This window comes from Cyprinodon variegatus, unplaced genomic scaffold (genome assembly GCF_000732505.1).
Source record: "Cyprinodon variegatus isolate N-32 unplaced genomic scaffold, C_variegatus-1.0 Scaffold744, whole genome shotgun sequence".
Taxonomy (NCBI): Eukaryota; Metazoa; Chordata; class Actinopteri; order Cyprinodontiformes; family Cyprinodontidae; genus Cyprinodon; species Cyprinodon variegatus.
The window spans coordinates 114,939-134,022 of NW_015151197.1; the positions used below are offsets into that span (position 1 = coordinate 114,939).

Here is a 19,084-nt window from a genome sequence, read left to right on the forward strand (position 1 = left end):
ACTTTCTTCTATCCCTCCTTTATCTCCAGTGTAATTTTTGCTTTAATTCAAATAATTTTCAAAAACCTGCCACACGGAACATGGCGACATCCCTTATGGATTCAAACATTCACCCAAAAAAACAAAACAGCATTAAGATCCGTAGGGTCAAAGGTGAACTCTACCGTGCCTTTGACTACACCCCTCTGTAAACTGAAGACAGGATACTGATAGCGCCCTGCATTCATCAACAATAAAACTCAAGTAGGTACAGGACATTCTTCTGGTTTAGAATTGAAAACAGGGAAATACAAAATTCACCGAGGGCTTCTCGTGCACGACGACTGGTCAGTTTTAAACAAAGTGCTTGATTGACCACTCGCTCTGCAGAGGACGACGTTTAATAAAACCGCAGCTTTCAGGAAAAAAAAAAAAAAAAAAACTTTTTTTTTTTTAAATTAGACTCCTTAGAGATTATTAAAAGGAAAAGAAGTGGAGAGAAAGACCAGCTTTACAGGAAGAAGCTAAAATGGGAATGAGGTGATTATTTAAGGCAGGCTTTCTGTAAGGCGTTAAAAAAAAACAAAAAAAAAACAGTTCATTGCGGTAAGATCTCAAAGGAGTTAGTCCAAAGTGTCTCAGTGTGGCTTTGTGTGAAGACATCAACAAGGCATCATCCTGAGTGCAGCTTGTGAACGGGACTCAAATTCGTCCATGTTTCGTCAGTAATAAACGCGTGAAGGTGTGTTTTTCTGTTTGCTTTTGATGCTCCACGTCAGTCGCGCTGCTAAGCCGGGCGCTCCTGGGTCTCCTTATACCAAACCACTCTTTTTGGATCTGGATGAAAAAAAAAAAAAAAGATTAATTTTTGAAAGAAATCTGCAGAGCTTTAGATGTAATAAAAAGGGAAAACAGCAGAAATGGAATCCATCTAAATCCATTCTGACCAGTTTATGACAATGTGTTTTCATTAAAAACCGGTTTGATTTTACAGGTTGACTTTAACTGTAAATAAAAAGGGAAAAACATGGCTCTTATATCAAACCCAAAAGAGATCAATCTTTAAATTAAGTTTTAAAAATAAAATAGACCTAAATAAGTCGAAAAAACTTTAATAAGAAACTTATTTCTCTACAAATTGTGTGATTAGCTCTCACAAAGAATAAAGACCAGTGCTGGGCTCATTAAATCAGTTTGCCCGTTTAAAAATACAGAAATAAAATCGTACTGCTCACCTTTCTTCTGTCTGTTACAGATAGTATTCCATTCTAGAGAAAAAGGAAGAAAAAAAAGAAAAGTTACCGAACCATTCCTGTTTTGCAACTCCACCATTCACACAGTTCTTACACCACCCACCTCTATTGTGATAGTTCAAAGCCTCCACTAGGTGGCGACAGCTAAGCAGGAGGTCCCCGCTGGCCTCCTCTACCTCTGCACATCTGATTGCATCAAAGACTGGGACAGGGTTTTCTTTTGGCGGCTGAACTGTGAGGGCGCCGTCATGCTGTAGGTGTTTGTCATCTGTGCCTATTAGAGGGTTAGTAGCAGGAAGAGGGAGGGGGCTATCTGTGATTGCCTTAACTTCACTTAGAAAACTTAAACCCCACTGGTTCTGCAGCAGGTCGCCGATGGCGGGCCGGTCCTCCTCCAGCGTTCCGCCTGTTGCTCCTGACTTCACCTTGGAAGCGTAGCTGACAGCAGGCTGCAGCTTGGCAGGGCTGTCCTGCACAGGGAAAGCAGGTGGGGGCTTGAGCAGCGACAAACTGTCCTCCACCCACTTCTCCTTCTGGTTAACCCTTTGTGGCCTCTCGCCGGGACGAGCAGCACCCTTCTGACTCTCCCTCCTGATGGGGCGGCCTTTGTGCGGCTGGTTTTTACGCTCCTTCTCCCTGCGGAAGCTGGGGCTGTGACGGTGGCCGTTGGCGTCCTCCTGAGGCGGACGCTGTCGTGGATTCTGGGCGCTTCCCGAGATGCAGCCCCCTCCGCCTCCACCGCAGTTGCCGGAACCAGGAGACAGGCGACGGTTACGGATCTGGGGTTCGGACTTGGTGGCTGACACGAGGACTGCTTGCTCACACAGAGTTTCTGACTCACACACAGTGTTGCTTGCTTCCCATGTACCTGAAATCAAACAAGGTTGAAATGATGCAATAACTTCAGATAAAAGCCAATTTAATTTACCAAAAAAATTTACACTTTAAGGTCTTTAAACACAGCCCATAGGATTCACCATTAAGATCTAAAGGCATTCAATAAAATTATTTAAGCACCTGCCAAACATCACAAAGCTTCTCAAATCTGATCAAGGAAATACAAAACACATTTTTATCTACAAGTAATTCAACACTGTTTAATAAAATCATTTTAGTTATCAAATGGCTAAAAATGTGCAGCAAAGAAAAATAGACCGGAGGCCATTCCTATGTGGAAATGGAAATCCAGAGGAGAGAAAAAAAGGCAGATGCCTGTGGGTGGTGGGGTTAAATGTTTTCAAGAAACTTTACAGTAAAAGTCTAGTTGAAACTCGCAGAGCTCCATTTTCTGCCTGTTTACCTTATGCAGAAGAAACAGCTTCCCTGGAGAAGAATTAAACTGAACCACTTATAGCAATAAATAAAATAAAAATAAAAAACTTAAAAGTTAGCATACCAAAGGAATTAAAAATACTTGATGTTTCAAGGTATCACTTGATGTTTAAAGGTAAGGAAAACTAAAAGAAGTATTTGCTTTACTTTGGGTGCTACACAGAAATTGAGGACATTTTTCTGGTGATGAAAAATAGAAAAAAAAAAAACAAAAACAAAAAAACTTTAGTTGGATATAAAACTTGAAAATGGTCAAACAGCGTCCTATCGTTTGGTCTTCCAAAAGTCCAAACCAAAGAGAAGACACAAACCTTGTTCTCAGCTCAACTTGTAACTAGTACTGCAACTAACTTATTTCCAAGTCGATTCATCTGTTGATTTTTTTGATTGACAAATCAAAAAGCAAAACGTTCCTTAAAGAAGACACTAAAGAACTGAATAAAGTATTTTTTTATGCAAAAAGTTGACTTTTTTTTTACACAAATTGGGTATAATTACCGCTCTAAGTGAGTCTAAACTCCAGTTAACTATTAATCGATTACTAAATTAGTTGACATCTGACCAATTATCTCAGCTTTATTTGTAACCCTGTTAAATTAATGCAGCCTCTCAAATAGGCCTTGGTTATTTTGTCCATGAATTTATCTATTTTTTTTCAACCAATCGATTAATAATTGGATAGCAAGAGCTTCCTTTCAGAAACTATGTTACAGAATTAAATCAGGTGAAACTAAAACTTCTAAACAGTTCTGGACAGAGCAGATTGACAGGATGAAAGTTTCCTTTATACATCAAATGTAAAATGTTTATTTTTTTAATACATTTTGGTAGAATTAATGCTCTAAATCTACAACCTGTCATCTAAAATCATGTTTAAAAGTCTATACTCTGCTGAACAATTAATCGATTTATTAATTGATAATTATTTCAATAAATAATTGATTATTCAGTCGCACTCTCAAACACCATGCAAGGCAGATAGGATTAATGCTGTATCAATAATCAAACACTGTATCTGGATACAATCCTAATTTCATATGCTATCATTACTATCATCACTAAAAATCAAGGATTTTTTTTGCATGTTTTCGCCATTACAGTGGAATCATCTTATAGTGCTCACGGATATATTAATCAACCGCTTATAGCGAGCAAAAGGCTTGGGACCCAACCATTCCTATACAAAGGCTGTTTAAATAATTTGTTTATGGTAGTCAAGAAATCCTCTTATAGTGTTCATTTTTAGCCATTTGATGAATGTAAACATGCAAAAATAATTAATAAGTGGATCGAAAGTGATGACAGCACTCCGGTGTCAGAGCCCGTAACGGACGAGCTCATCATCTCAGAGGTACAAGAGCGCTTTGGTGCGGGTACCAGTGCTGCGCGCAGCGAGGAGGATGAAGATGTAGTGACTGTTGTTCCTCCCAGAGCTGAGATGAGGAATGCAGTTTCCATTTTAAAGACTGGTCTCCTGCACGTTTGTTTCAAAAACTTTGACATCATTCAAAAGAAGCGAACTCTGTGTTGGACAACACTCTGATCCAAGGAACCATGGATAAATATGTCCAGTGATTTCTTAATGCAGCACAGCAGATCCGCAACACAAAACAGACGTAGGCTATAGATCAAATTTTCTGTAGCCTATGCAGGTATCTCCTATGAACCCATTTTTTTATGCAAACTTCAGACTTGGTTAGAGCAGTGCATTTGTGCTCTGAGAAGCCCCTTAACCCCACACTGCTCCCTGGGCGCCACACAATGAGAGCCCACTGCTCCCTCAGATTGAAATTCCCCATTGTGGGAAAATAAAGGAATTAACATGAAACTTTTGTATCATGTCAACAGTTTTTAATGTAAGTTGGGGGAGGTGGTAACCTGGTTACATAAAGAGTCTGGGTTGATTAAACTGACTTTAACTAGTTATAAAGTCAACCTACAGTCCTTAATCATAAGTTAAACTACCTTTTATAAGTCATAAGGCAACAAACCTCACAAAATTAAGCTTTGGAAAATTTAACCCGTTATTTAAGTCCCAAATTGTCCATCTCCATCTAAACTAATGTAGGGGGGGGGAAGATGAATCGTCGTATAAAATGTTTACTAGGAGAGAAACACCTTAACTGCTTAACAGCCACGTTCGTCCCACGTGACTCAAAAATACGCTGACGTCATTTAGTAGTGATTTTCGTTGTAAATGAGACACAAACAGTTATTAGCTTAACTTGAAAACGTAGTTAATTAACTGAGAAGTACTATTATGAAAGCCTGCTAGGTGAACCACACCAACCGGCGCCACAGTTTATACAACTCACCCCCCCTCCCTCCTCCTCCCGTCCGACACGTAGAAGAAATTTCGAGAAAAATGAAACCCAAGTTCTAGTATCTTCTAGAAAAAGTCACAACTTGCTTCCTTTAGAGGATTAAGCTCGATGAACAGCGACACGTTGTGAGCCATAAGCTGTTAAGCTAACTTTAGCTAAAGCTGTTAGCTAGCACCGGCGTTAGCTAACTCATTAGTAACGTCTAAACTCGGTTAATAACCTAGTGTTGGAATTAAACTTCAGAAATGTTGGCTATATATTGCGATACAGAAACACATACAGATGTTACAATATTTAATGACCTAATTTAGGGTTTAAGGGCTAGTAGCCGCGCTATGCGAAGTCAAAGTTTCGTAACCCCCTCCCCTCCTCCAGCCTCCATTCAAAGCGGGTGACCAGGCTGCCTTCGGTATCGCTAGCCTCTGATGCTACCTCCGCGGCAAGATAACTAAAAAAAAACACTTCTGAAAGTTAACGCACACCACGTCGTGTATTAAACTGTGGTACAAACTCACCGGTTTTGATATGCATGTCTTTTTCGTTCACGTGTCGTTGAAGTCAACCCGTTAGGCAACTTTTTGTTTACAAGGTTGATTATAACGACGGCTGGCTCGGCTGAAAGTGTAACCACCACCCGGAAACCGACACGGGATATACGAACTGAGGCCGGAAGTCCCTCCAAGTAAAGCGGTCCGGCGGGAAACTTGGAGGGAAATTTTAAATTTTCAAAATGCTAAACGCTCCCCCTGGTGTAAAAAAAAAAGTGTAATAAACACGTGGTGGAAGTGAACAGCATGCTGCACACTAGAAAATAAGAAAATAACGTGACACCGAAAATGGAGTAATTTATGTTTTGTGTAATAAATATATAAGAAAACCCAAATTCTACAAAAAACATTTACTTGATAAATAAAACACTATAGATTACTGAATTCCTGCTTATATTTTATATTCTTTTTATATATATTTTCTAACTTAACTTCAAATTGTCACTTAAAAAAAAAGTACTTTTGCATCTGAGCACATTTTTATTGTTTACAATAGTAAACGATAAAGGGAGCTGGTGATACAGGCCGTCTGCTCCTCGCTGGCGCTCCATGACATGGATCTGTATAAGAAAGGTTAGATCAGACTCTTGCTGCTGAGGGGACTGGGGTCTGTTGGAGTGCAGGGGGCACTACTAAAGACCTATGACTGTTGTGGCAGCATCCATCTTCTATTGAGCTGTCTGTTGGAGCAGTGGCTTTGTATCTGTAGCTGTGAGAAAGCAGCTGGATAAGCTGATCAGGATCTGTGATTGGATGCCCTCTGGAGTCCGGGCAGGAGGTGGGAAACAAAAGGACCCTAACTCAATTAACTTCTCTGTTGGATAATGTCTCCAACCCCATGCATGAAGCTGTTCAGAACTGGAGAGCTCCTTCAGTGACAGACTGCTGCACCCTAAATGCACCAGGGAGCGTTATCACAGATCCTTCCTCCCAGCAGCTCCAAGACTTTAAAACCACCACTGTTCCCAACAACTTCAACAAGTTGTTCCATTCATGCTAGTTTTGCACAGTTTCTATCTTAGTCAGTTAAATAACATGCTGGATCATTTTGCATATCTCTGATGTTTCCACTATTTTCAAATATCCATTACTGTAAAAATGTCCATAGCTTTATATTGGTTATTTATTCTCCAGGGGCACAGTTTTATATTGATAAAACACTTTACGGTATTTTATTATCTTTCAACTCTTCATTAGTATGTTATTCTTATGCATTATTCTAAGGTCCACATTTGTGGAGAATTTTTTCTATAATCTTTTTGCTGCTTTAAACACAAGAATTTCTTCATTGTGGGACAATAAAGCGATGCTTTATTCTATTATATTCCATTCTAGTAAACAATCAAATTAACAGAGCTGTCTTTAATAGCTTCTATATTTTCTCCACTCATATGCTCCTAAATTGGTGGTATAAAAGTGAGACAGAACTTTCTGTTTTTGCAGATGTTTGTGAAATTAGCAGCATAAAACAAATGCTAACTTTTAAGTGGAATTTTCCTGAAATATCTCCCACCTTCTGCTTTACAAATATTTTAACAAATAGGTCTAAATTGGTGACCGAACACCAAATAAGCAGGATACATCATTTAGATAGTGGGTGGTGTATAAAGTCAGGGAGCCCAATACTAATTCAGACTTTTCCACTGGCTCTCCATACAATCAACAAGAACCAGCAGATCTAAAAGGTTTGGATACTTTAGAAATTAATGGATTTTAGCAAACAATCAGTGTTTCTATAACAGATTTAGTAAAAGGACCCATGTTTGTTTTGTTGGGGCAAAGAAAAAAAAAAAAAACAACACTACCATAAAGCATAATTTAGTTTATGCTGTAAGCTACAAAGCTATATCAGACTGGATCCAACAGATGAAAACTGGGATCCTATATAATCCGTCTGAAGCTTAAAGTAACACAGCTCAGTTTCTAAATAACTTAACTGTAAAGGTAAATCAAATGATTGTTTAGCAGAACTGCTAAGAAAAATAAATGGAAGACGTTTGTTAAAATTATTTATTTAATAAATAATTCACTTGTCCTATGTTACATCTGTAGTCCATAAATATAATTAAATTCGACCCAAAGCAAGGTTTTAAATATTTTTAATCAATACAGAATAAACAGAACCGTAGATTTAATCAAATTTGGCTTCACAAAGTTAAACAATTCAGTCAAGGACTGAGAGACTGAACGTCCGCGGACTTTTCCGCATGCGTCTGCATGTGTTTCTTCAGCTTTGACGGCGTAGAGAAGCGTCTCTCACAGACGAGGCAGCGATGTGGCTTGTCTCCGGTGTGTGTTCGGACGTGCATGTTGAGGTCGGAGGAGCACCTGAACCTCTTCTCGCAGTGGGAGCATGAGTAGGGCCTTTCTCCCGTGTGGGTACGCTGGTGGAGGAGCAGCTCACCAGAGGTGATGAAGGCTTTGCTACAATGCTGGCAGCGATGAGGTCGCTCGCCGGTGTGAATAAGATTGTGGCGTAGGAGCGAGTTTGACTTGGAAAACCTCTTCCCACAGCGGAGGCATGAAAATGGCCGCTCGCCTGTGTGGCTGTGGAGGTGCTTTATTTGGGCGCGCTTTGATTTAAAGCTCTTCTGGCACTGATGGCAGCTGAAGGGTCGAAGGCTGCTGTGGCTTCGCTGGTGTCTCGCCAGCTCTCCATTGGTGAGGAACGTCTTCTCACAGGTGGTGCAGAGAAACGGCCTCTCGCCTGTGTGGTTTCTCTCGTGGCGTATAAGGCTAGCCAGCTGGGTAAAGGTCTTTTCGCAGGCCGAGCAGCGGAACGGCCGCCTGCCGCCGTGAGTGAGCCGGTGTCTTTTGAGGATCTGGAGGTCTGTGAAAGTCTCGCCGCACTCTCCGCAGAGGAACGGCCGCTCCCTGCCGTGAATCCGTCGGTGCTTGTTCAAAAGCCACATGTGGGTGAAGCTCTTCCCGCACTCGCAGGCGAACGGGCGCGCACCCTCGTGTTTCATCTGGTGCCTCTTCAGGTCCGACGCTCGGGTGTAGGTCTTCTCGCAGTGGGGGCATCGGTACTGGCGCCTCACCACGTGTCTCTGCCTGTGCTTCATTCGTTTCAGGATGCTGCCGAACATCTCGCCACATATCTGGCACTTGTACTCCCCGCCTTCTTTGTCCACGGTCTCATCGGCAACCACCACCTCCGTTGTTAAGTCCAGAGGAGGGCTGCACATCTGGCTGCATGCGGTCCGTTCGAAATGTAATTTGAGTAACCCCATCTGGGTGAAGCGTTTGCCGCACTGGGAGCAGAGGAAGGGACGCTCTCCGGTGTGGATGCGTTGATGTCTCACCAGATCCCAGGAGTTCTTAAAGGCCTTAGTGCATTCCTCACAGGCGTACGGCCGCTCACCTGTGTGGGTGCGCCGATGACGGGTCACATCCGACGTCCTTGTGAATGTCTTGCCGCAGTCCGGGCATGTATGGGGGTCCGGTCTGTCGTGGATGGGGAAGGGTTGAGGGAATTTGGGAGGTGGGGGCTTCTTTGCAGCCGAATGAAGTTTGTCTTTCTGCTCAGGGTGACTGCGCTCCATGTGCTGCAGCAGATACGCCTCCTGCATGTGGGAAAACGGACACACGGAGCAGGCAAAGACCTGGGTGGATATCTCAACCGTTGAACCTGCACAGAGCACAGAAAAACAGCTGATTTGGCACTAAGACAAACATTTATATCATACATCGATCATCCAGTGCTCTTTTTATTTACTTTATGGCCTAACAAGGATCTAAAAACATAAACATGATGGTATGCACTCATGAAAGTAGCAGTTTTCTTTCCAAAAACATAATTATATTGAATAAATTTAACAGCAAGATGATCAAACGCATAATAATTCAACATCATGTATTAGATTCAACTCAAATAAAATATTTTTATGGCTAAAATCAATTAAATTAGCAGAATGATTTCTTTGAAAGAGAGGTGGCGCTGCATTAGCTCCAAAGAAAAGCCCTCAGCCATTAGACACCTATTCAGAGATGAAAGAGCAGTTTTTTTCCTGGATCTTATAAGTGCAGAGCTTCCTCTATATCAGAAGGAAGTGAGTTTAAGTATATTTTCTAGTTGGTAGAAGAAAGAGAAAGGAACTCCCCAGATCTGAACGGCATCAGTTTGTTAAAAACCGATAAAAAAAAGCTGACGACATGGGATCAAATCTGGACCATTTTTTATTCAAGATTTGATCAAGCATGACAAGATATCACACCGGCCACATAAACTCCATATATTCACCCCTTAAAAAACTATAAAATGATAAATTTTGGAGTATAAAACTGTAAAAGAAAGTAGAGACTAAAACTCTTGATATAAATAATAACAAATTAATGATTGTTTTTAATTTAAAAATCTGCCATATCAAATTCTGTAAGTTTAAATCCTGTGTTCATATTTAGAGGCTTAAAGGTCAAATCGTGACTTTGAATGCAACTATTATAAAAGATTTATAGTATTTCCAGTAAAACCAATAATGTGGCCTAGAGAGGAAGATTCAGTTGATTTCTAACCAATAAGTTCACCAGAAAGAAAGAAGATTTAAGAACCTATTTTGACACCTATTGAAAAAATAACATGTCTACCTGGGATGCTGAGCGCCTGGAGGCTTCTGTGGTGCTGCAGGAGAACCCTCAGGTCATCTGGGTTGGAGAGTGTCTGCATGCAGTCCTTCAGTATAGAGGGTCCAGACGTCAGCCAGGAAGCGGCCTGTTTAGTAGAGAAAGTTTCCTTCCCTTTCAGAACGAGGTGACAGCAGCCTGATGGTTGTTTCTTTTTTTATGTTTTAACTAAATGGATTCCTTTTTTTTAATCTTATAAATAAAAATAAATCATCAGCTGCTGTGAGGGTGGCCCTTACCTGACCCAGGTCTGGTACTGCTAGGAGTCTTTCTAATTTAGAAAGAAATTCCCACGCCAGAAGCTGCATGTCTGCATCATAGCTGAGATCAAATTCTGCTGGAAAAACCTCCTGGAAGGACAGAAATGAATGGATTCAGCTGAGTGTTTCTGCGACATTCAGTAAACTTCTAGATCAGAGCCTCTGTTTAGCCATGTCTCTAGTTCAAACATTAGACTGTCTCATAGAAAGTACCCCTGACACAATGTCTTGTCTTTAGCTTTATGTTTCTCATAGCTGTCGTTAGCTTTTTTTTACTCTTTTTGCTTCTCTGTCCATAGAAAGTCCTCTGGGTCCAGGTCCAGTGATTTTAGTTTAGCCGTGTCTCTTTTTTGGGTAGAGTTACACACATAGATATTACTGCTATGTAGTTTAAATAGACTCTGAATACTTTATTTATTGTAATCTATTAGATTGCAACTATTAATACTCTTTTGGTTTTACCAAAAAGTGCCCCCATGATTAAATTGTTTGCTTCATGTCTTTCTGAAAGGAGCCGTTGGTGGAGCTTTAGCTTTTGTAGAATTTCTTTATTTGTTTTTTTGTTCTCTTTGATTCTGTAGAAAGTTCCCCTTGGCAGGCAGAGTTAGTGACAGTTATCCCTCTTATCCTGCTCCAGTTCCTATCTGCTTTTTGTTTTGATCCAATCAGTTCTAAGATGCACTTAAAACCAGCCGGCATGTTAAATCATGAAGTGTTCCTCGCCTGGTAGAAGTGCTCCCTCTCTGCTGGATCGTTTAATAGTGTTTGGATAAGTTCGACAAATATAGCCTCCTCTGCATCCACCTCTGCATCTCCACTCTGCAGAAAAGAACACAAGGATGAGTAAATTAGCTAATCTTATCAGGGCTTACTTCCCCCAGTGACTTACTCCTGAGGATCCCTGTGGTCGAATTCGTTCAAGCTAAGGTTGCACGTGCAATGCGTGGGCTGTTTCCGCATTTCTACACAACTCCAGAATCACCTGAGGGAACACAGAAGCACGTCCATTAATCCTTCCAATCTGGCTCAGATTTCTACACATTTGCATCCACTGACTCACTTTGGCTCGCAGTCGAAGCAGTAATTTGCCTCGTTGCTTTGCATCGAGCAGATCTGGGACCGTGTCCGTCACCAGCGTCACGAAGTCGCAGAGCACTCCGTAGCCAAGGACGTCTCTGCGCTGCGCCACCTGCCACATGGCTGCAGAGAGCAGCCTGAGGGGAGGGATCAGCAGCCGGAGGGATGACAGCGGCAGAAAAACATCTGTTCCAAAGCAGAGAAATGATCGCCAGTCATGATAGTTAAGAATTTATATGCAAGGTTAAGGTACAAAGAGAAGACCTAGAATTGAACTTTGTCTAAAGTCCAAACATTTATCAGAATCGAGTTTATTGCCAAGGATGTTTGCACTTACAAGGAATTTGACTTGGTCTTGATAGTGCAGACAAATTAGACATATATACAGAATACAGAATCTATAGCATTTTACAATATAAAACATACAATATATAATATAAATCTATAGATATATAGGGGAGTGGTGGCCTAGTGGTAAGGGTATAGAGCTTGGAATCCTGAGGTTTTGAGTTCAAGCCTCACACATTTGAGTTTATGTGCAAGTCCATTTCTCCTCGTGCATGCTCTATTTAAAGGTTGCATTCTGCATCGCTCATACAAGCTTACTTTCCAGGATTTACAATTTTTCCACTATGTCGAACTCACCACTGGTAAGTAAAAATGGGGACGAGCACATAGGGCGGCCTTACACAAAAACATATCACCAGAATGATTGACAATTAGGAGGAGCACTTATTTAGATGATCCACCCGGAAAAAGAACATCCTCCACTATACCTTTAAGAGAGTATCATGAAAATAAGGTGGTTATCAAGAAAAGATCAAAGCTGAAGTGTAAATCCAGGGTGAAATTAACCAAGAAACACGTTGATCAGGCAAGAAAGTTAATGCATCGAAAAGACAAGGCAAGAAAGTGGAGTTAATTGGCCTTCAATGTTGCATGGTTTCTAGGGCCTAATTAGCTTGGATAAATATTTCAGAATATATCAATTTGCTAGGAGTTTTATTAACAACCATTACTCTAGTCCAGAGGTCACGGATAAGCGGACTGCGGTCCAGATCCGGACCCACCTGCTGCTAATCCGGATCCAACCTGATTTAAAACATTTATAAATTACCGCATGACAACATTGTCTAAATTCACTTGCGCCGCTTTGCCTGTTAATATGACGCACAAATGAGCACCTTGATATGTGCTTTAGAATGGCTTTGTCACCATTTAAACCCAGGTTTAAAAACCTTGCAGGGCAGCCTAAAGCCCACTGCTCTCATTAAGACATAAAAAACAATCAGTTGTGTTATATAAAATATGTCAATCAGGAAATTGTCTACACTTTAGATTTTAAAATGGAAAAATTTTCTATTTATTTATTCTTTTTTTTTATTTAAAAATTAAATGTATAACATGGATGCATAAAACCTCATTTTATTTCAGTGTTAAATTCTGTTTAAAGTAACAGATTATAATTAAAAAATGTCCCCAGACCTTTACTGGTTGTTCATTTTCTTTATTCAGACCTCACTGATTTTTATTAGGTGACCCTTGGTCTAGTCTAAAGAGGATCCTTTGGAAAGAGAGAGAAGAGACAGATATGGCTTCCGGATAATCATGGAAAGAAAATAAGACCATTCAAAAAAAAAAAAAAAAAAAAACACCCAAAAATCTTAAAGGAGATGATCTACAGCAAAGGACAAAAGAACAAAGGAACTTGGCCTGGTCCAATGGATTTTAATTTTATATGGAAATAAATCTATATCTCCCTACTTTGATTTCCTCATAATTATCCAGAGGTGAAAAACAGTGAAATTAAGCAAATAGTGTAGGAATTTTGACTTGTTTCAGCCACAGGCAGCTTTTCTGCTTCATTTTCCTCTTTCCTCCACCTGCTTTCAGATTGATGTCACACCACCCTGGTAAGAGCAGAGGGATTTATGACGTCAAGACGTATAAAATAAATACAGGACCTCTATGGTTTATGGCAAGCCTATTTAACATAAATTCGGTTTCCCCTGACCGTCCACAATTACGTTCCAGATATCTTAAGATACATTTTGACTAGACAAAACCACATTTTGACTATCCGGAATGGTAATTTAAGATATCTGTATTTACATTCTGATTAGGAAGAATAATGATTCAAGATATCTTGCCTAGCCAAAATTCCTTTCAAGATATCTCAAATTACAACACCGGATTTGTCATTTAAGCGTCACACACTGATTTCACTTTTCCTCCCTTGGATTAAACTGACAGTAAGAAACTTTTTAGGAATCATCCTCCTGGAAGCCCATTAAAAAGATCATGCCACATTTTGACTAGTCAAAATATAATTAGAGATATCTAAAATCGCTTAAACGTCTAGTCATATAACAATTTGAGATATCTTGAAGGCGGTACAAGCGAATTTTTGTTAAAATGGCTTGCCATAAACTGTAGCTCTTCCTTTTTCTCACATTCTGGTTTCCTTTCAGCCCGGGTGAAAACAGATAAACATTAGCTAAATTAAAATAACAGAGTTTTGCTTTTAAAATATGTGCTTAATCAGCAAACTGTTGATAATGTACTATTTAAATCTATATTGTGGACCGAAGACCGGAGTGAAATGGCTAACTTTTAGCTTTTTCTGTAAGTTCGATGGCAACACAGCAAAGGAAAATATTTTACAAACCGCTGTTTTCTATCTGGCAAGGCTTTTCCATAGTTTCACTCTAGAAAACTCGGTAAACCTCAGTAGCTTAGCATTCCATTAAACGGCTCTCCGAACCGGAAACAGTAAGCCACTGTACTTCAAAATAAAAGCCCCATTTTAGTGAGTAAAATTTTAGCGATCAAAAGCAAATTTTGAGCTGTTATCGACTTTAAAGCGAACAAAAGACTAAAAAAAAATGATTACAGTAAAAAAAAAAAAATTCTTTCCTTTATTTTTAGGCTCTGCTGGAAGCAAGCTGGTTAACAACTATCACTACTAGGCAACACTCTTGTGTAAATAAAACTACATCCCTATTGAGCTAAAGTTTACATATACACTATCAGACCTGGCTAATTAACTACCTAATTGGTTCATAATGCTATTAAAGTAAAAAGCAACATTTATCAGGTGTTTCATTACAAATACTGCAAATACATTTATTTTATAGATTTTATTCCATTTTAATATATTTTGGATTAAAAGTCTTGGATAGAAGAAGTAAAGTACAATAGGCTGGAAGGAAGAACACTTTATTTGTGCATGAATAGTCCATGTGCAAATTGCTAACTCTTTGCATGGAGTTTCCCCCACATCAACACACTGCTTCTAATGTTTCGTGTTTCTTTGCTCCTGTTTACATTGGTCTCAACAACAGTTTAGCTTATGGCTTACTCTGACAAACCACATACTTCCTGTAGCTCATCTGTTCTTCCCAGATAAAAAAAAGACATTATTAGTTAACATTTATAGAGATGACAGAGACATCTAAAAATCATTTGCAAACATGTTTTTTCAGAGTCTTGGAGATTGTAGTCATTCAAGGGGTTTTTAGTTCCCAGTAGCACACAAATACTTCAATTTTCCTCTCCATGGCTTCGACAAAAGGAATCCGCTTGAATAGTTAGTGTGCAGCTTCTGGCTGAAGTCTGATATGAAGTCAGGATGCATTTCCCATGAAATGTTAGCACCTTTGGAGCGAGCTGTGGGCAGCTGCCGCATGGTTCAATTCAGTCAAAGCTGGGTTAGCCTTCTCACAGCGTGGTAAGAGCAGCACTCCACATCCTTAGCAGCCAGTCCAAGGGGTCCATCCTGGAACAAGAAAGTCAGTGAATTATGTTGTGTTTAGTCTCCCACCTCCATTAAAAGCTGTTTGGCATCAGCAAAGACAAATTGGAACGTTTAAAAAAATATTTGTATTACTTCATTACATCTATATGAGCAGATCTCACCATTAATATGGAGCATACTGTCTATTTTAATATTAGGGAGTTAAGATTCCATCACTGATTTGGGAAAAGGATGCTACTGCTTAAGATGGAAACATATAATCGATTTACAGTTAACTGTTAATAATTTATCAGATTAGAATTTGTTCCATATGATTAACTGATAATGTGAAAGTGGGAGCAAGTTTGTGCGACAACGGAGGGACATGAGGGGGGAAAAAAAGAGCGATGATCCAGGTGGAAAAAGGTCATTTTGCACACTGGCGGTCATACAAACAAAACAAGTTGGTAAGGTACCAAACAGGAAATACGCATAGTGTAGAGCGGATGTAGATTTGAACAATCAGAGTCCGCCTGTCTACGGTCACCTACAATTTCAGGGAGGTGCACCAGAGTGTCTGCGGAAGGGGCGGGGGAACATTTGCGTTCACGCAGACGGCCTGGTTTCTGAGTATAAATCAGCCTTTAGACGGAATTTCTTTCAGTGTCAAGTTATGACTGTCCAGTAGAGGGCAGCATTCAGGATTCTTAAGTGGAACCTTAATAGTATTGATGGATTGATTGAATTTATTGATCTCACAGTGGAGAAATATACTGATTGCATCAGCTCTAATAGTCAAAGGAGAAGAAGAAGGTGCCAAAGGGAGAAAAAGGTGCATGGGATATATACAGTATATACAGTATATGACAGGGTATCAAATATTAATTGCACGTTATACATTGCACAAGTTATTACCATTATAGTGTCAGAGGTTGCAAGATAAGTAATGCTAGTGCAGAAACATGAATCGATCAGGAGTCCAGTTTGGGATTACTTAATAGTGACAAGGATACAGAATGAAATTTATGTGGTTCTAATTGTAAATATAAAAACATAAGATAGAATCCTTCAGTTATCATCTAAATATAGCCCATTAAATGTGCTGAATGGAGGAGAAGCATAACTTCTCTGCTGTTTGGAAAGACAGGATGAGATTATTGAAAAAGACATGCTAGCAATTAGCAAATAGAAAGAAAAGGCTTTTGCTATTTCCAGCACTTCATGGACACAAGTTCTAATTTTTTATAAAGTAGCTAAACCACCTCTACTAAAAGCCCTGTACGCTAGATACACCTTTTTTTCACAAAATGGACGCTTGGTAATTAATCATTAGTTGATCATGAGATCAATTTGCTTTAGATAATTCATTAATCAATAACTTGCTTTTGTAGTTACTGCCCAATAAATATGGGGAGTAATAAGTTAATGTTTTCTTTAAGCTGATTATTGATCATTCTGGTGCTTTTTAAATATTTCTTCTTAAAAATGTAATATGACCCTCTGGCAGGATCTTTTTTAATCTTCAAGATAAAGTCAAAAGAAAAGCCAAAGATGCCAAATTGATACTGTAACACATTAGAAACTTTTGTATTTTTGACAAGGATAAAAAAAGAGAAACTTTTCTTTACTATGTTCCTTTGTTCAGCCTCTCTAGAAAATACAGTTTCCATCACAGAAGCATCTTACAGCTTTTGTACTTTATCTGAACTCATTTTAATACGTCGCCGATACCTAAACAGTGAACCTTAAGTTTCTATGATCAGGAGAAACAAAATAATAAAGAATTCCATCAGCACTTTCAGCATTTATATGACTTTGAAACAACCAGTTCTGCTTCCTCAGACTGATTAAACCATTGGATACGATAGATTAGAGTGATTTGATCTATATTAGATATAAAATCTACTAAAATTAAAAAAAATTCCTGTACAAAAACTTGATCTTTTGTTTCATACAAAAAAACTTTGAGATTATATCCGTTGTTAGACAGCACTGTATAAAGAACAAAAATTGATATGAAATACATTATGTTTGGCACTGATGCAAACTCTTTTCTTTGTGATTTGTTTATCAGTGATGGTCCAGGACTGAATCAAAAATGGCCTCTGTTAGTCAGGAAAGCCTTTTTTTTTAAAGAACATGGTGGAACAGCTGAGGTTTGCAAAGTTTTATCTAATTATCTGAAATTTCTGCTTCATATTTGAGACCACAGCAAAGGCAGGTAGTGTTTGGTAAAAAACAAGACGGATCCTATCAGTATAAAACATAGATCCACTGTCAAAGCATGGTGGGGGAGAAATTATTATCTGTTTTTTTTTTTTTTGCAGGTTAGGGAATTACTTTTGTAATGCAATGAAAGTAGTTCAGTGCTATATTGACACTGTAATAGACAAACAATATGTCTGGCGAGGGCACCATTAGCTCTGTTCTTTGGGTTAAGTGGGACGCCATCTGTATGATATGAAGCTTTGAACAAATTAGGTGTTAAATAAAACAATCATCCCAAACATTGATAAATAAAACTATCAAAATAGTAAAAGTCCGAATCTAAAACTGATGAAAATGCAGAGGCAGCGTCCAGGAAGCTGTGATAACGTCCCAGCTTTGGAATATATCGTGTATCTTTATACAGTTAAAATCAGATTAAATCTCTTTATAGCCTGATAGATGGTTTAATAATGAACTGATGGCGGATGTATCGCTGATTTCCAGAAAACACTGAAACGCATCATAGTGATCCGTGACTTGCTGCTTGTAACTAATGGCCGTTTGTTGCTCTACGTCAAAACCGGAGACGGATTTAACTGGAAAAGAGGATTTTAAAGCAAAAACACACCAGCGTGATAAAACAAAACTTTTTTTTCTATTACCAGTAACTGCTTCACATTAAATCCAAATCAACGTGATAACTTCCGTAGCCACCCAGTTAGCTAGAAACTTCTGCGCTCCCTCATACTTACCCCTTTAAGGGACGATGAAATATACAAAGAGGAATAAAGCGACGTCGAAAAGCACGAAGGCCCAGAAATCCATCCAGTAGGAGTGTTTCGGTAGGTTGACGGGAAGCCCGTTTGATTTAAACATGTTGTCAGCTGACGGAGTGACAGGAGTCGCGCTGGGACCCATCTTTGCAATGGACGGTTTCTAGGAGCTTCTTCTTCTTCTTCTTCTTCTTATGGATTCGTTGGAGGTTGGCATAAAAAATGTTCCCTCTACCGCCACCAACTGGTATAGACTGTAATTCAATTTCCAAGCGTGTATTTGATGTTTAATGAAATCAAATTGATCTTTTTTTTTTCTTAAAAAAAAAAAGCAACAATGTGGAAAAAAATATATGTTAATACATAAAATTATAATATATTATTATAACAGAATATAATAGTATATGAATAACATACTAGTGAAGAGTTAAAAGATAAACAATAAAATACTGCACTGTAAAATGTTTTATCAATATAAAACTGTGCACCTGGAGAATAAATAACCAATATACAGCTATGGGCATTTTTATAGTAATGGATAGATAAAGGATAAGATAGAAACTGTGCAAAATCAATATGAATGGAACAACTTATTGATGTTATTGGGAACAGTGGTGGTTATAAAGTCTTCCAGCTGCTGGGAGGAAGGATCTGTGATAACACTCCCTGAATTTGTCGTCTCTTCGAAAGAACATATTTATTTCCTCTCAGGGATGTGTCTGTAAAATTTGAACACTAGATGGCAGACAGAAATCACTGAATGCATCTTAACGAAAGTCTATTTTTTTTCTATTCCCTGATATCCCAATCTATAATTCTCCATATCAAATAGTTTATGTACATTTATCATGGGTATAAATGTCATTTATGGATTTATTTGAAATCCTTATTGTCTCACACATTAACATGCTTTCTGGAGAAAGAGGTTATAAACCCCCTAAAAAAGGAGCTTTCAACAAAAATAATACAGA

At 39.0% G+C, this 19,084-nt stretch overlaps 2 protein-coding genes across 2 annotated transcripts; both read right to left on the reverse strand.

Annotated features, from left to right (window-relative positions):
* Nucleotides 1-11: 11 nt before the first annotated feature.
* On the reverse strand, nucleotides 12-5,537 carry LOC107098071. The gene is made up of 4 exons (XM_015395512.1): nucleotides 5,404-5,537; nucleotides 1,336-2,100; nucleotides 1,215-1,247; nucleotides 12-816 (listed from the first exon to the last, which is right to left on the reverse strand). The coding sequence occupies exons 1-4, from the start codon at nucleotides 5,417-5,419 to the stop codon at nucleotides 767-769; spliced, it is 864 nt and encodes a 287-aa protein (XP_015250998.1). The 5' UTR covers nucleotides 5,420-5,537; the 3' UTR covers nucleotides 12-766.
* Nucleotides 5,538-7,474: 1,937 nt separating this feature from the next.
* Nucleotides 7,475-14,186, reverse strand: LOC107098066 (zinc finger protein 2 homolog). The gene is made up of 8 exons (XM_015395503.1): nucleotides 14,065-14,186; nucleotides 11,380-11,582; nucleotides 11,278-11,301; nucleotides 11,209-11,241; nucleotides 11,043-11,138; nucleotides 10,299-10,409; nucleotides 10,024-10,147; nucleotides 7,475-9,067 (listed from the first exon to the last, which is right to left on the reverse strand). The coding sequence occupies exons 1-8, from the start codon at nucleotides 14,093-14,095 to the stop codon at nucleotides 7,605-7,607; spliced, it is 2,085 nt and encodes a 694-aa protein (XP_015250989.1). The 5' UTR covers nucleotides 14,096-14,186; the 3' UTR covers nucleotides 7,475-7,604.
* Between the last annotated feature and the right edge of the window lie 4,898 nt (nucleotides 14,187-19,084).

What these genes read in the sequence shown, in the direction of transcription:
- LOC107098071 (XM_015395512.1), bottom strand. An exon ending in TTTGAACTATCACAATAGAG is followed by an intron (nt 1,248 to 1,335) that starts GTGGGTGGTGTA and finishes CTTTTTCTCTAG; the next exon opens with AATGGAATACTATCTGTAAC. An exon ending in CTGTAACAGACAGAAGAAAG is followed by an intron (nt 817 to 1,214) that starts GTGAGCAGTACG and finishes TTTTTCATCCAG; the next exon opens with ATCCAAAAAGAGTGGTTTGG.
- LOC107098066 (XM_015395503.1), bottom strand. Translation starts at nt 14,095, where the DNA reads ATGGAAAAGCCTTGCCAGATAGAAAACAGCG. An exon ending in TTGCCAGATAGAAAACAGCG is followed by an intron (nt 11,583 to 14,064) that starts GTTTGTAAAATA and finishes GCTTTGGAACAG; the next exon opens with ATGTTTTTCTGCCGCTGTCA. An exon ending in GACCACAGGGATCCTCAGGA is followed by an intron (nt 11,139 to 11,208) that starts GTAAGTCACTGG and finishes TCTTTTCTGCAG; the next exon opens with AGTGGAGATGCAGAGGTGGA.